General features: G+C 41.1%; 1 protein-coding gene across 2 annotated transcripts in view; it reads right to left on the reverse strand.

Moving 5' to 3' along the window:
- LOC139532562 (transmembrane protein 131-like) overlaps positions 1 to 5,920 on the reverse strand; it is a 36,399-nt gene extending 30,479 nt beyond the window's left edge. The window contains exons 1-3 of one of the 2 annotated variants that reach the window (XM_071330339.1): positions 5,732 to 5,920; positions 4,480 to 4,541; positions 3,211 to 3,251 (exon numbers count right to left, since the gene is read on the reverse strand). In XM_071330339.1, coding sequence (XP_071186440.1) covers positions 3,211 to 3,251; positions 4,480 to 4,541; positions 5,732 to 5,855 — 227 coding nt within the window. In that variant the 5' untranslated portion in view covers positions 5,856 to 5,920. The remainder of the gene's footprint in view (positions 1 to 3,210; positions 3,252 to 4,479; positions 4,542 to 5,731) is intronic. The other variant, XM_071330337.1, reaches the window with a different exon arrangement.
- Between the last annotated feature and the right edge of the window lie 8,933 nt (positions 5,921 to 14,853).

Raw genomic sequence — 14,853 nt, forward strand, 5'->3', positions numbered from 1 at the left:
TAGTTGAGTTCTTGGTTAATAAAATATATAAAATATATGCGAAGAAAGGTGTAAATATATATATATACAGGACACGACAATACGAAACAGAAATGACGTCTGAACTGCTAAGCCATCTTGGACGATATAAGTTAATAATATAATATAATATACATCCCTGTTAGTGAGCATTTCTCCTTTGCCAAAATATTCCATCCACCTGACCTATATCAAGAAGCTCATTAAACAGAATGATCATTACACAGGTGCACCTTGTGCTGGGGACAATAAAAGGCCACTAAAACGTGTAGTTTGTCACACAACACCCCAGACGTCTCAAAGTGAGGGAGCATGCAATTGGCATGCTGACTGCAGGAATGTCCACCAGGGCTGTTGCCAGAAAGAGAAATTAACATTCAATTACCATAAGCGGCCTCCAACGTCATTTTAAAGAATTTGGTAGTACGTCCAACAGGCCTCACAACTGCATTCCCAGTCTGGTGAAATCCATATATTTGGTCCAAATTCATTAATTTAAATTGACCGATTTTCTTAAATTAACTGTAAGTCAGAAAAATCTGAATGTTGTGTGTTGTTCCATTGTCATATAATTGGTACATTAACTATCAACATATGATTAAAAATAGTTATCCAGATTGCATTTTGCCAACATGTGTGTGTGTGTGAGATATATATATACACACACATACATACACACACACACACACACAGAGTACCAGTCAAAAGTTGACACACCTACTCATTCCACCTACTCAACAGGTGTGCCTTGTTAAAAGTATATTTGTGGAATTTATTTCCTTCTTAATGCATTTGAGACAATCAGAAGATAGCCCTATTTGGTAAAAGACCAAGTCCACATTATGGCAAGAACAGCTCAAATAAGCAAAGAGAATTGACAGTCCATCATTACTTTAAGACATGAAGGTCAGTCAATCCTGAAAATGTCAAGAACTTTGAACGTTTCTTCAAGTGCAGTCGCAAAAACCATCAAGCGCCATGATGAAACTGGCTCTCATGAGGAACGCCACAGGAAAGGAAGACCCAGAGTTACCTCTGCTGCAGAGGATAAATTCATTAGCGTTAACTGCACCTCAGATTGCAGTCCAAATAAATGCTTCACAGAATTCAATTAACAGACACCTCAACATCAATTGTTCAGAGGAGACTGCGTGAAGCAGGCCTTCATGGTCAAATTGCTGCAAAGAAACCACTACTAAAAACACATCAATAAGAAGACTCTCTTGGTCCAAAAAACGCAAGCAATGGACATTAGACCGCAATGTCTCTGTGAGACGCAAAGTAGGTGAACGGATGATCTCCGCATATGTGGTTCCCACCTTGAAGCATGGAGGTGGCGGTGTGATGGTGCTTTGTTGGTGACACCGATTTATTTAGAATTCAGGGCACACTTAACCAGCATGTCTACCACAGCATTCTGCAGCGATACGACATCCCATCTGGTTTGCGCTTAGTGGGACTATCATTTTGTTTTTCAACAGGACAATGACCTAAAACACACCTCCAGGCTGTATAAGGCTATTTGACCAAGGAGAGTGATGGTGCTGCATCAGATGACCTGGCCTCCACAATCACCCTATCTCAACCCAAATGAGGACTGCAGAGTGAAAGAAAAGCAGCCAACAAGTGCTCAGCATATGTGGGAACTCCTTCAAGAAGGTTGAAAAAATATTACAGGTGAAGCTGGTTGAGAGAATGCCAAGAGTGTGCAAAGCTGTCATCAAGGCAAAGGGTGGCTACTTTGAAGAATATCAAATATACTTTGATTTTTTTCACACTTGTTTTGGTTACTACATGATTTCACATGTTTTTTCATCGTTTTGACATTCTCTATTATTCTACAATGTAGAAAATAGTAAATACTGAGAGGAGATCCCTCTGTGAAACTTACTAAAACTCACATGATCCCATCCACCATAATAGTCTCTGTTAGTTTCAGAACAGATGAAGGAGAGTGAAAAAGGTGGAGCGAGACACTTTCAGACCAAATATATTCATGTGAAGGAGCCACTAAAGCCCTGGAGAGAAGCACTCAAATATCCTAATCAAGGCCTGTGCTTTGGCTATTTTTACACTAATAGATTTTTACACCAAAACAGACCTAGGGCACACACAACGTCATGGGAAAGAAACCCTGCTGATGTTGACAATCGCCACGATGACATGCTGTACTGTGGCCTTCCACCCCATCCATGTTTTCTGATGTGGTTCTCATGATGATCTGACCAACTTATTATGTCACGCCACATGTACTTCTGCCTGATGGGCGTGTGCCGCCGGTGTGGAGTGCACTGTGCAGATTGAGTTACTTTGTGACCCTAGCACAGAGACACAGATTGCCAAACAATCCCTGGAAGCCTGTTTAGTTCACCTGTGTGTGTGTTTACTTAAGGAAAGAGACAGGCCTCTGATCTGGAGAAACCTCATTGGCTGAGGGTGACGGTTAACCTGGCCTGAGGAATGTAAGGCAGGACACACACTGATTATTCAAGAGGATTAACATGTTTCAGACCGGTTCTTCTAAATGCCACCAAGGTTAAGTGTAGCGAACTGACACCTAGTTTGGCTGACAACTTCACAACCGAGGTCTTAACAGGGCGAGACTTTATGGAATCCACTTCTCTCTTTTAACGATGATGTCTGTCCACATGCTATGTAAACCCAGTCCCCTCCTGATGTGATCCTAACACTGCCTTGGTGCAGGGGGGCTCTGTTTGAGCCTCCTGAAAACTCTTAACATCCCTCCACTGTCTCCATAGTGACTAGGACACACACAGACCCACACCCTCCCGTCGTCTACCTCCAGTGAAACCCAGCAGCCAGTCGACCAGCTCCACCTCCCAGCAGCCAGCTAACCAGCCCCACCTCCAAGAGCATGACTATGTTGATGGAAATGAGAACAAGGTGTGGCAACCGGAGGATCAGTCTCCAACGAACCCAAGCCGCTACATATGGAATTGGCTAGCAGCCATAAAAACTCAGGCATAGATAAGCTGAGTAGAGATGTGATTCTAATGCCAGGGTTTACCCTCCCATTTAGAGTCTATCTATCTATCTAGGTACAACTGGTGTTACATAAGGACGTTTAATGAATTAAGTGTTTACAGTCATTGTGGCCTGCAACAACAAATATAGTTCTCTCAGAGACAGTCATAGGTGCATTCAAAGATAATAAAAAAATATACATCATACCTTTTTTGATGATATGAACCCAGGTGAAGGTCAGGCTCTATCTGTAAAACAAAGAAAAATCCTTGTCAGGTAACCATCAGATGAGCAGCAGGCGATCTTCATAGCTCTAGTCTGATATGACACGGCTCAAAATGTAGGAACAAAAAGAAAGTTACCCCACTCCTAATGATATCATCAGAACAAACAAACCAGGTCTAGATGCAGAAAGTCGTAGGCAAATAAGTAAGACGTGCTGGTGCATGCAAATTTGAGCAGTACTGACATGATGTCATTTTGTTTTATAACAGCAGTCAAACTGATGTGTTTCCACCACAAAGGCCTTGTCTGACACCCATCAATTGAACCCAACACTGGTGCCCAATTTGCATTGGATTCAGAATGTGCTGTATTAACTCTATATCCAACTCACTGCTAATTGAAAAATCATATTTTGCACTACAGTGATTCAAGCATCAAAACCAGCAAAAGCTTAACGTCTCTGACTATGGACCTCCTTCAATCAAACGGGCCGTGGCCATGTTTATGCAGCATCTCTATTTACACAACTACTGCCCTTGTTCATCTAGGATCATTTAACCTGTGAAGTGGTGGCAGTCTACCTGTTGTTTCTTACCATTCCCTCAACTTTTTTGCAATTCAGGGCCTATTTGATCATAGATAAAGAGGGGATGTTTATCTATTATGCAAACACTCCACAGGGGGTTTAAATGAGTTGAGCCCTCAACTGCTCTGTTAAGGCCAATCAGCACAGGTGCTCAGGTGAACAGTGGTGGAGAGAGGAGGGGTGACTGACTTTCAGAGCAGTGACATGTGGGATGGACAGTGGATACAAAGATGTGCTGACCCCGCCGGGCCGACCAGAGCTAGCTAGCCTCTATAACAGTGACATGTTTGTAAACTATGATATCTGGGTAGTATCACTGTCAATAATGTCCTTTTGGACATCTCACAGAAGTCCTGTCTGTCATTTGTCTCGTCTGAAACAGTGAACAGCACACGACCAAGGACACCTGATAAACGCTAACCACAGACTACGTGGGTAAAAATACATATAGCAGAGAAAGTGAAAGTTACAGCTTTGAGAAGATAGTGACCTCAGCTTAATTTTTACAGCGATTATATTTGATTTCACAGGCTGCTATTCACCTCGTGTTTACTGAGTAACTACATAGTAGCGTGATAGTGTGTTCAGCTGTGCATGTTGTATAGGGAGGGTCATGTGCCTGTCTGTGGTCGCTAGGAGGGGAGTGTAAGGAAACAGTGTCTTACCTGCAAGAGGCCTCCCTCGCCAAAGTGAAGTACCTCTAAGATTGTGTCTGATTGGATGAATGCTGCGGAGACACAATTTGTCAACAGTTATTAAAAGACCCCCCATAATTACATTCTGCCGGATGTGGCAGAGTTGACTTGACAACTGCAAACAGAGCAGAAAACAGATGAAAATATCCATGTCTCTGCTATTATTTTCAGTGCATTCCTTAAACATGTCATGATTATGTTCAGCAATGCAGGAAACAGCCATACTTTAGACAGGAAGCATTTCAACTGTGGCATTTAAACTCAACCCACTACTGCTTCACACATTGAAACTGCTGGTGGAAACAGTTCTCCTTTTTGCCCTAGCTATAGGCTACATTTTTGTTTTTCAAAGTTACAGTTCATTGGATATGGGAAGGTGTACTAGGAAACGAATGCTTCCCTAAACAACTGTAGCCATCTAGCTAGCTACTGTGATGTTGAATCCTAGTGAGGAATGGGCTTAATTCTGACTGTATGAAACATAACGTTACTAGGATAGCTAGCTAGATAGCTTGTTAGCAAAGCAAACCACTAAGAAAAAACGCTAACCTGCTAAATAAACACACCTATGATGAGTAATCATTTCGTTGCACTGTACTCCAGTCCATGATGTATATCATGTGTAGCTTATATGTAAATGACAAATAAATGAACTTGAACTTGTCGGTCTTGACAAACTAAAAATAGCACTTATTTCCTGGTTTAAAAGAACAGCTAAACCAGTGTGACAAGCACTAACGTTAGCTACGTGAAGGTTGATGACAAGTTACTCAGGACTAGCGATAGATATCCAAAATGATTACGTAAGCTACCTAAGTTCAGGATATTCAGTGAAACATGACTGGAGCTAGCAAAACAATTGAGCTAGCTACGTTAGTTAGCTACCGTTACCGCTTGAAATCTCAAAGGCCACTTTAGCTAGCTTGGCTAACGACGTTACCGACACGTTAAAGAAGCGACTGGACTGGTTAGGAATGTGTGAATATATTAGATAGCTAGTTTGGTCATAATGCAACCAAGTATTACATTTAGCTATTGAGCCATGTCCTTTACTAAGCCAGTCCAAATACAAGCCGACACCCCCCTCAATCACTGGACACCTTGGCTCTAGTCTTGAACACAGGCTAACGTTAGGTCGTTAACGGTAGCTAAGCTTGCTAGCTAGCAATAGTACACTTGCTGGCTAAATGTAGCGAAAAAAATGACAACTAAAAATACAAACCTTGCTTATTTGCCTGAGCTATATGAAAAAGTGCAAAAAATAAAACTCGAAGATATCCGAAGCAAGACGTTTTTCCCCTCACTGGCAAGTGAAGGAAACTCGGTGTTCTTTCTGCTTGCGCCATTCTTCTGCTCTGACTGCATCACTATGATCGTGTGCTCCTAGCTATAAACACTGAGCGCAAGAACTGGCAAGCAGTGACACGAGGAAACTTTGTGGACACTGTGAACGGTGCAGTTGGCACTTGGCAACAGCACAAGAACAAATACTTTGGTCTTTGCCCCTCGACCTTATCACACGTTTTAGTGTTTTTACATCCTTCATTTCTATTTTCTATTTCACATGCAACTGTCATAAAAGTTATGTTCCATGTTCATACATAATATTTTTTATCAGCAGTTCCAAACTTCATAGATTTCTCTCTTTTTTGAAATTATAGGATTTAAATGTTTAACGTTTAGTTAAGACTAGACAGGCGCTATGTATAACGTGTCTTTATTATATTAGCAGCCACCATCTCTATCAGTTCACAAGACAGACAGGAATTTATAGACACAGGTCAGGCATTACTAATCAATTATGAATATCTGATTATCATCCTTACGCTTTGCTTTTCATTAAGTTGATGGGTGAAAATCAAGTGGAATAATACATTTCAACTCCAGAGGGCAGCAATGCTACATAATTTCCCACTCAAATGTCAATATCCCAAAATAAGGTTAGCGAGAATGGGGAAAAACACACTCACATATTTGTATGACCCAAATGACACCATAACCCAATGACACCATCAAATCCAAGTTATAATGTATGACACACTTTAATACACTAAGTTAATGTACCTCATATCATTTGCGACTCCTTCCCTGAGTTTATTTGAAGGGAGCAACAATCAGCATGCAGACATTCAATTTGTTTTGCTGATATATGTCCAATTGTTTTCCGTGCAAGGTCCATATGCCCTAGTGCTGTGTCCTAGGGGAGGTAATACAGGCCCCCCGGGACACAAAGGTGTTCCTCTACCTTGACAACTGCACAGTTAGTAGGGCAGATCAGGGACCCAGTGGAGTGAAGCGAAAGATGGTTAAGCAATTAGAAATGCACATGGGTTTAGCAATTATTGTTGCGTTTACCCACAACACAATAAAATAAACAACTGCCTGGAGACCAGTGGAGGTTGCTGAAGGGAGGACGGCTCATAACAATGGCTGGAATTGAGTGACTGGAATGGTATCAAACAGTGTTTGATACCATTCATTCCATTCCAGCCATTATGCTCCATTCCAGTTATTATTATATGTCTCTCAGCAGCCTCCACTGCTGGAGACATACCGGATGGTGATGGGTTAGGCTTTACAACACAGGGCAAGTAGATAACAGATTATGTAGATAACAGATTATGAATTTGATTGATCCTCAGTGAAAAAAAGCAAAAATGTTTTGTTCATCAAAATAATGTATATTATGCCACAAATGTTAAACTTTATGACCAGTCATCTGTATAAAATGTTAAAATAAATAAATAGGTGAGCCAACAATGAAGCACAATATCTAACAAATGGTTGTTGTTTTACAGACACCCAGTACTGTAGCTCTCCAGGAGGACGGTTGGCCACCCCTGACCTACCTGTGGGTCTTTCCATTTTACCAAACCTGCAAAAGTGGATTAAGCCTATGAGATAATATGAAGAAACCCAAAGGAAAAGCCATGCCCTCTTCACTAATCCCTATTTACATCCTCTCATGTTAACAGTCCTGTCTAGATCTGGCTGAGGATATGCATTAGATTTGATGTAGGCATTTTAATGTAAGATGTCCATGAGTGTCCTGAAAGGTGTCTACCAAATCAAATGTATTATTATTATTATATCTGGGGTATTATACAGAGACTTTACTATGAATGTCTTAGTTCCTTGATGTGTGTCCTTTGTGAGTCTTTGAATGTGTGGCTTAGTTAACACATATGGGGTCTTATGTGCGTAGCCCATGTGTAGGGATGTTTATTACGTACACCACCCCATTCACGAAAATGGTTGGCTTCTATAGACAGTGAGACACGCGGGTGTGGCTTGCTATAAAAAGCAGGCAGACAGGCATCGAGGCATTCAGTTACTGTTCGATTGAACGTAGAATGGGCAAAACTAGTGACCTAAGAAACTTTGAGCATGGTATGATCATCAGTGCCAGGCGCACCAGTTCCAGTATGTCAGAAACGGCCGGCCTCCTGGGCTTTTAAACACGACAGTGTCTAGGATTTACCGAGAAGGGTGCGAGAAACAAAAAACATCCAGTCAGCGGCAGTCCTGTGGGGGAAAATAACTTGTTGATGGAAGGTCAAAGGAGAATAGCAAGAATCGTGCAAGCTAACAGGCGGGCCACAAACAGAAAAATAAAGGCGCAGTACAGGCATCTCGGAACGCACAACTCCTCGGTTCTTGTCACACACCTGGTTCCACTCCTATCAGCTAAAAACAAGAAGAAGCAGCCCCAGTGGGCACGCTATCAACAACACTGGACAATTGAGGAGTGGAAAAGCATTGCCTGGTCCGACAAATCCCAGTTCCTGTTGCGTCATGTTGATGGCAGAATCTGGATTTGGCGAATAACAGCATGAGTTCATCGCTCATCCTGCCTGGTGTCAACATTACAGGCTGGTGGCAGTGGTGTAATGGTTTGGGGAATGTCTTCCTTGCACACATTAGGTCCCATTGAGCAATGTTTCCAAGCCCCAAATAATTCATGCTGTTCTGGAGGCAGAGGGGTCCAACCCGGTACTAGATGGGTGTACCTAATAAACTGGAATATATGGAAATACTAGGAAATGCTCCAGGTCATACTAGGAAATGCTCCAGGACAGCAGTGTATGATTTGAATTGGCCTGTTTATTCCAGCACAAAGAGATTTTTAATTGATCCCTCAGCACATTGACAATGACGCCTAGGATGGAGTGAATCATTGGTATCATGGTTACACACACAATCTCACAAGATCAATTATTTCTCATGTGACAGAAAAGGAAGTGGCTCCTCCATATTAGGATACATTTGGATATCTTGATAAACTGTACTGTGGGAGACCCTGAAGAACACCCTGAAGACTCTTCTTGTTAACTTCTTCCCAACTGACTGCAGTTGTCATTGCCTCTCTCGTGAACGTCCAAATACCATCAAAAGATTAGAGGCAATCTCCTTTGTAAGTACTAATCCCACAGTGACTGCAGTCTGGCCACAAGGAGGCTTTTGGAGTACACAAGGTTCAAACGTAAAGACAAATAAAACACAAACAAAAAGACTTCGAGACAATTTCAGTCTATGGACTCTGAACCTCCATCTATGCCTCTAATATTATATCAGTGTAGATTTAGTCTACTACTTGAAAAGGGTGCCTGGTACGAATGCATGTCCCCCAGTCACACAATCACTTTTCTGGCCCTTTATCTAACGTTGTATGGCCAGTAAACAGCTACATCTCACAACCAACAGGACAGGTTATGCAGTTTCTGGAATTGTTGTTGGACAGAATTAGCCTTTTATTAATGACTGTTAATTCAATGTTTATTTCTGAGCCCTTGATAAGTATTTATAGCTGTGGTAGTGGAGAAACACTGTCTGAACAACGAATTAATTGCTTTACTCTCACGTTCATTCGGGTGCCTCTGCGGTTCCTTTAAGTCCGTCATGACAAGCACTGACTTAACACTTGGACCAGGGAAACACATTAGTGGATCTAGGGACATGCTGGACTCTTACATCTAAGATTAGAGCTTCTGTTCTACAGAAGGAGGATTTCCCCTGTGTCTTCTCCTCTTTTCCCAGGTGGGTGGGGCCTCTGTGGCCATGCAGTAGAGTAGCCTAGTGGGTGAGACATTCTGAACATCGGTGACATCTCACAAGAGCTCATGGCCCAGGCTGTGCTGAAGGAAAGAAAGAAAAGCGCCAACCGTGTCCTACCAAGCTAAGGGCAGAAAAGGGCACGTGGCTCTTCCTATATTTGTAAACTGTAGGTAAACTACCTGCCTGATACGACACAATACGAATCACCCAGTCCTAAATCGACCCCGACCCACTACCCACAAGACACTTGTGTAGATATGAATGGAGGGGATAGGTGTCTGAAATATTATAATATTTTCACCTTGCCCTCTGATAGGCTAGGTGGAATTTACGCCATATTTCGATCACTTATCCAATCCGTTAGGGGACGTTTCTTGTTATCTGTTATTATGCAGGTAAGGAGCAACACATAGCACCTCTTTCAGTCCCAACGGAGGAGCAGTGTTGGTAAGTGGGAGTCTAGGGACTCATTTTCAAGAAGACAGGGAGAGGGGGTGAGTATGAGCTATGCTCTACATTTCTAATGTAGAGCTTTTTAGCCTCTTTAAGCCCCAGTTAATCTCATCCTTCTGACTCCTGCTCTATTATTCACTGGGGCCAAAGAGTAAATCCGTCTCCCTTCTTAATATGCTCTCATGATCATGCACTTATGGCAGACTGGTCTGAACCTTGTTTAGTCGAACCTGGTGGAAGAGCTGACATCTGGTCCAGGGGTGACTGATATTTAGGGCTCATTGCAAGGACTCTGTTGCACTACAACCCTTTATTTCAGATAACATCTAATGATAAATGATATGACTTCACCACCTGAACAAGTACTATCTTACCTAACTGTAGGCTAATGGCAAAAATTCCGACACTAAATGAATACTGCCCTTATGTGGTAGTCGTTAAAAGTTGTAGAAACTTCACTTCGCAACAAGCGGTGGCGCTCACAGACCCCTCCCTTCTCTCTCTTCTGCCCCCCAAGCAGTTAATGACTGTTCATGAAGGTGACGGAAGTGCGTTACGGTTTAAAGAAGGCTGCTTGGGTAATAAAGCACACAGGGGGAGCTGTCCGTTGGCCTGGGTGCTGAAATATAATTCCAAATCGTTGTGTCCAGTAGTATATCATTTGAAAGTAATGTAAGGCCGTGTCTACCGAGGAATTAATGATTTGAAAACGTTTGTGTAGCCTATGAAGCGAAGGAGGAAAACATGGGATTATATCACATCGAGAGTTCCTTTGACGAAGACATTTGCTTGAGGACTATCCTTCCCTAAACTATATTCAGGTACATTTAGACTAGAGATTTGCACAAATTGTGTGTTAGTCTAAAGAAATAACTGATTTATCTGTATTGTTGCAAATAATATAGGATTCATCAAATGTTATAGCTAGATAAAATGTTTTTGTATTGACGAAATTTAATCGGGACCAACAATGAAGGATAGATCCATGCATCTATGGCTACTTGGTAAGGCAATTTGTGAGGACGTTCTGATTAGATCACATTTAAGCAGACTACTGTGTTAAAAATAGGATGAACTAAACAACTAAATTAAATCACAATGAATTAACTCAAAGTTTAGGATGTAGGCCTTATCCTAACCTTTTTGGAAGATTTTTTTTATTATCACCAGCTGCTGAAATAATTTATAATCAACCATAAAGACATGTTAACATAAATTATAGATACATTGGAAACATTGGAAACATCAAACATTCTGAAAGGGGAAAGGTCAATCAATTGGATTTAATTCAGTCTCCTTCGTAATTCTTAACAGTAGAGATGTAGCCTACCCGAAAGTGTTGTAAAATGTGTGGATGAATTAATTAATTAATTATTCCTTGCATGCAGGTTGTAAAATGTTAGATTGAATGCGTGTTAATCCGTTATTTGACATTTTAAAAATAAGTACGAATACATATTCCATTTCAATATTTTTTTTCTTTAATTTCAAATAAAACATGTTGCGCAGAATAATACAATCATGCCTTACTACTGTATCAGTATTCTTTCTCTAATCTCGTGTTTCATTTAATTGATCAATTTGAGGTTCAGACAGGGCCATTCAAAGACTTCACACACTGCATACTATGGGAAGGTCATGTCAATACACCAAACCATTTGCATGTAACGCTTTGTAAAGCAAAGCATTACTTACTTCAGTGGGAGTCTGTAATGCACTTGCGTGCATTGTGGTTGTGGACCAACAAGAAAAATCTTATTTTTTAGATCACATTTTTGTTTTTTGTTGTTGTTATTAATCAAATGTATTTGTCAGTACGGTCCAACACACATTCATCAATACAATGTAGATTCATAAAAATCGTGAATCAGTCTATATGAAGTGAGATTTTGGATGAATTTAAATTGTGAAAATGATTTATGAGTCCATTCACAAAGACAGTATCCAAATAAAAAGGCAATGACACACACACACACAAATACGAATATGTCATTAAATAATACAGTCATTGAGTGTACAAAACATTAGGAACACCTTCCTAATATTGAGTTGCACCCCCTTTTGTCCTCAGAACTGCCTCAATTCGTCGAGGCGTGGACTCTACAAGGTGTCGAAAGCGTTCCACAGGGATGCTGGCCCATGTTGACTCCAATGCCTCCCACAGTTGTGTCAAGTTGGCTGGATGTCCTTTGGGTGGTGGATCATTCTTGATACACACAGGAAACTGCTGAGAGTGAAAAACCCAGCAACGTTACAGTAGTTGACACAAACCGGTGCGCCTGGCACCTACTACCATACCCCATTCAAAGGCACTTCAATCTTTTGTCTTTCCCATTCACCCTCTGAATGGCACACATACACAATCCATGTCTCAATCGTCTCAAGGCTTAAAAATCCTTCTTTAACCCGTCTTCTCCCCATCATCTACACTGATTGAAGTGGATTTAACAAGTGACATCAATAAGGGATCATAGCTTTCACCTGGATTCACCTGTTCAGACTTTGTCATGAAAAGAGCAAGTGTTCCTAACGTTTTGTACGCTCAGTGGAGGTGAATATCTGTAGATAGATGTAATCTCTGAAACCTATTCAAAGATACAACAATTTGCCCTTCCAAGAGCTTATTTTAAACACTTGTTTCTTAGAAGACAGTGTGGGGAGTTGATCCTGTGTGACATTTAAGACTCAACCATTCCTTATTCTAGAACAGCTACTCAGACCATTGTTAAGTCTGTAAAAATCCCTTCTAAATCCACAGTGCGACATATGGTTCACCATTCCTTAAAATCCCTATTCACGCTTCTCCCCTCTAGGAGAGTCACAGAGTCATCCTAGACCTAGAGTTGTCCTAGAATAGATAGTTGAATCATAGTCATACACTTTATAAAGTTGTGATACATTACTATAAAATGTGGGGGTAAATAACTACTGATATGAACATTGTAGCCTCAATTTCTAGGCTTCAACATTGAAATGTCTCTGTTATAGTTGTAGGTATATTTAATATTTAACAAACAGTTGTTCTTACTTGTGAGACTGTGAACAATGTAAATAATCAAACCCTACATATATCCTACTCTAATGTATCCTCACTATTCTGTTCTGTTCACAGCAGTCCACCTGCCTGATGCATTGGGGACCATAGAGTGAACCAAGATGCCTAAGATCAGCACGGAGCAGTCTTATCCCAGCCACGGCCTCTGTTCGGTTAACACCCCCGACAACCTGGACCAGATTGAGAGTGGCAGCAGGTAAGACATTTACAGGATTTTACCAGCTTGGGTTTAGCTTAGGATTTGAAAGCTTTTACTTTGAAGAGCCAACAACACACAGACTCCATTTTTGAATGCCAGTAAGCGTTCTGTGTGATTATGATTTATTGCAGTGTAGTGACACTCCAAACACAGGAAACACAAACGTTGACACGTCCCAAGCTAGTACAATTTGAGTGTATATTTTTAGCCTGGTGGAGGCCTCACTCTCTTCCTGGTGTCCTCTCTACGCTGCAGCCATGAGGACCAACTGGACCCCTCCTTCACGGGGACAGGAGGCATGTCCAGGTCAGTGCAGATGTCTTTTTTCCATATCATTATTTACATTTATGCTCATTTCAAGGACTAGAATGGAAATAAGTCAACAGACTTTGTTTTTTTGATCCTTCATAATTTATAATGTGTGTATGGTTGTTTCTCATTGTTTTATAATGCATGTATGGTTATTTCTCATTGTTTTATAATGCATGTCTAGTTGTTTTCTCAATGTTTGAACATTGTTTGAACAACATTACAACGCATTTCTCTCAGGCTGTCTCGCTTCATGGTGTTGGTAAAGGGCTGGTCATCTCACAGTAGTCATCCCTCAGATGCCCTTCCTTTAGACTCAACCATGAAGTCACACACAGAGTTCAGAGAGGCCTGGAGGGCAGAGAGCATGTCCAACACCAGACTCTCTGACCAAGTCCGCAGGAGGAAGTGAGTCCCTGTGTGTGTGTGTGTCTGTGTGTGTGTGTGTGTGTGTGTGTGTGTGTGTGTGTGTGTGTGTGTGTGTGTGTGTGTGTGTGTGTGTGTGTGTGTGTGTGTGTGTGTGTGTGTGTGTGTGTGTGTGTGTGTGTGTGTGTGTGTGTGTGTGTGTGTTTGTGTTTCGCTAAATTTCTCTTTCTCTCATGTTGCAATTATTATGACTTAGAAATGAAATAGCTACTTAGATTTGAAGCTAACACGTGTATTTATATATTTGTTCAAGCAATGGTCAATGGCCCCTTGCAGGATACAATATGAACAACTGCAACAACAAGGATGAGTAAGTGCACCAACTATAGCGTTCAGATAGTATTCAGACCCCTTGACTTTTTCCACATTTTGTTACGTTAAAACTTTTTATTCTAAAATGTATGTAGTTTTTTCCCCCTCATCAATCTACACACACTACCCCATAATGACAAGGCAAAAACAGGTTTTTAGACATTTTTGCTGATTTATAAAAAAAAAATTGTTGTTGAAATATCACATTTCCATAAGTATTCAGAACCTTTCATTTACTACGTAGGTAGTAACTAATCTAATCAAATCAAATGTTATTGGTCACACACACATATTTAGCAGATGTTATTGTGGGTGTAGCAAAATGCTTGTAAATAAATAGCTGTATATGGTTTTGTTGCCCCCCGTCACTCTCCAAGTGAAGTATTTTGTGTTACATAATTGTGATCAGACACATATTTGTTTTTATAAATGTCATACTGGAGGTCAAAGAATGACAAGTGACAAAGAAATACCAGTAGAAAGCCAAGAGACCTGTCGCTACTCTCTTGACCCGACAGCAGCACGCTGCCCCCCT

This window comes from Salvelinus alpinus, chromosome 10 (assembly GCF_045679555.1).
Source record: "Salvelinus alpinus chromosome 10, SLU_Salpinus.1, whole genome shotgun sequence".
In the NCBI taxonomy this organism is placed as follows: Eukaryota; Metazoa; Chordata; class Actinopteri; order Salmoniformes; family Salmonidae; genus Salvelinus; species Salvelinus alpinus.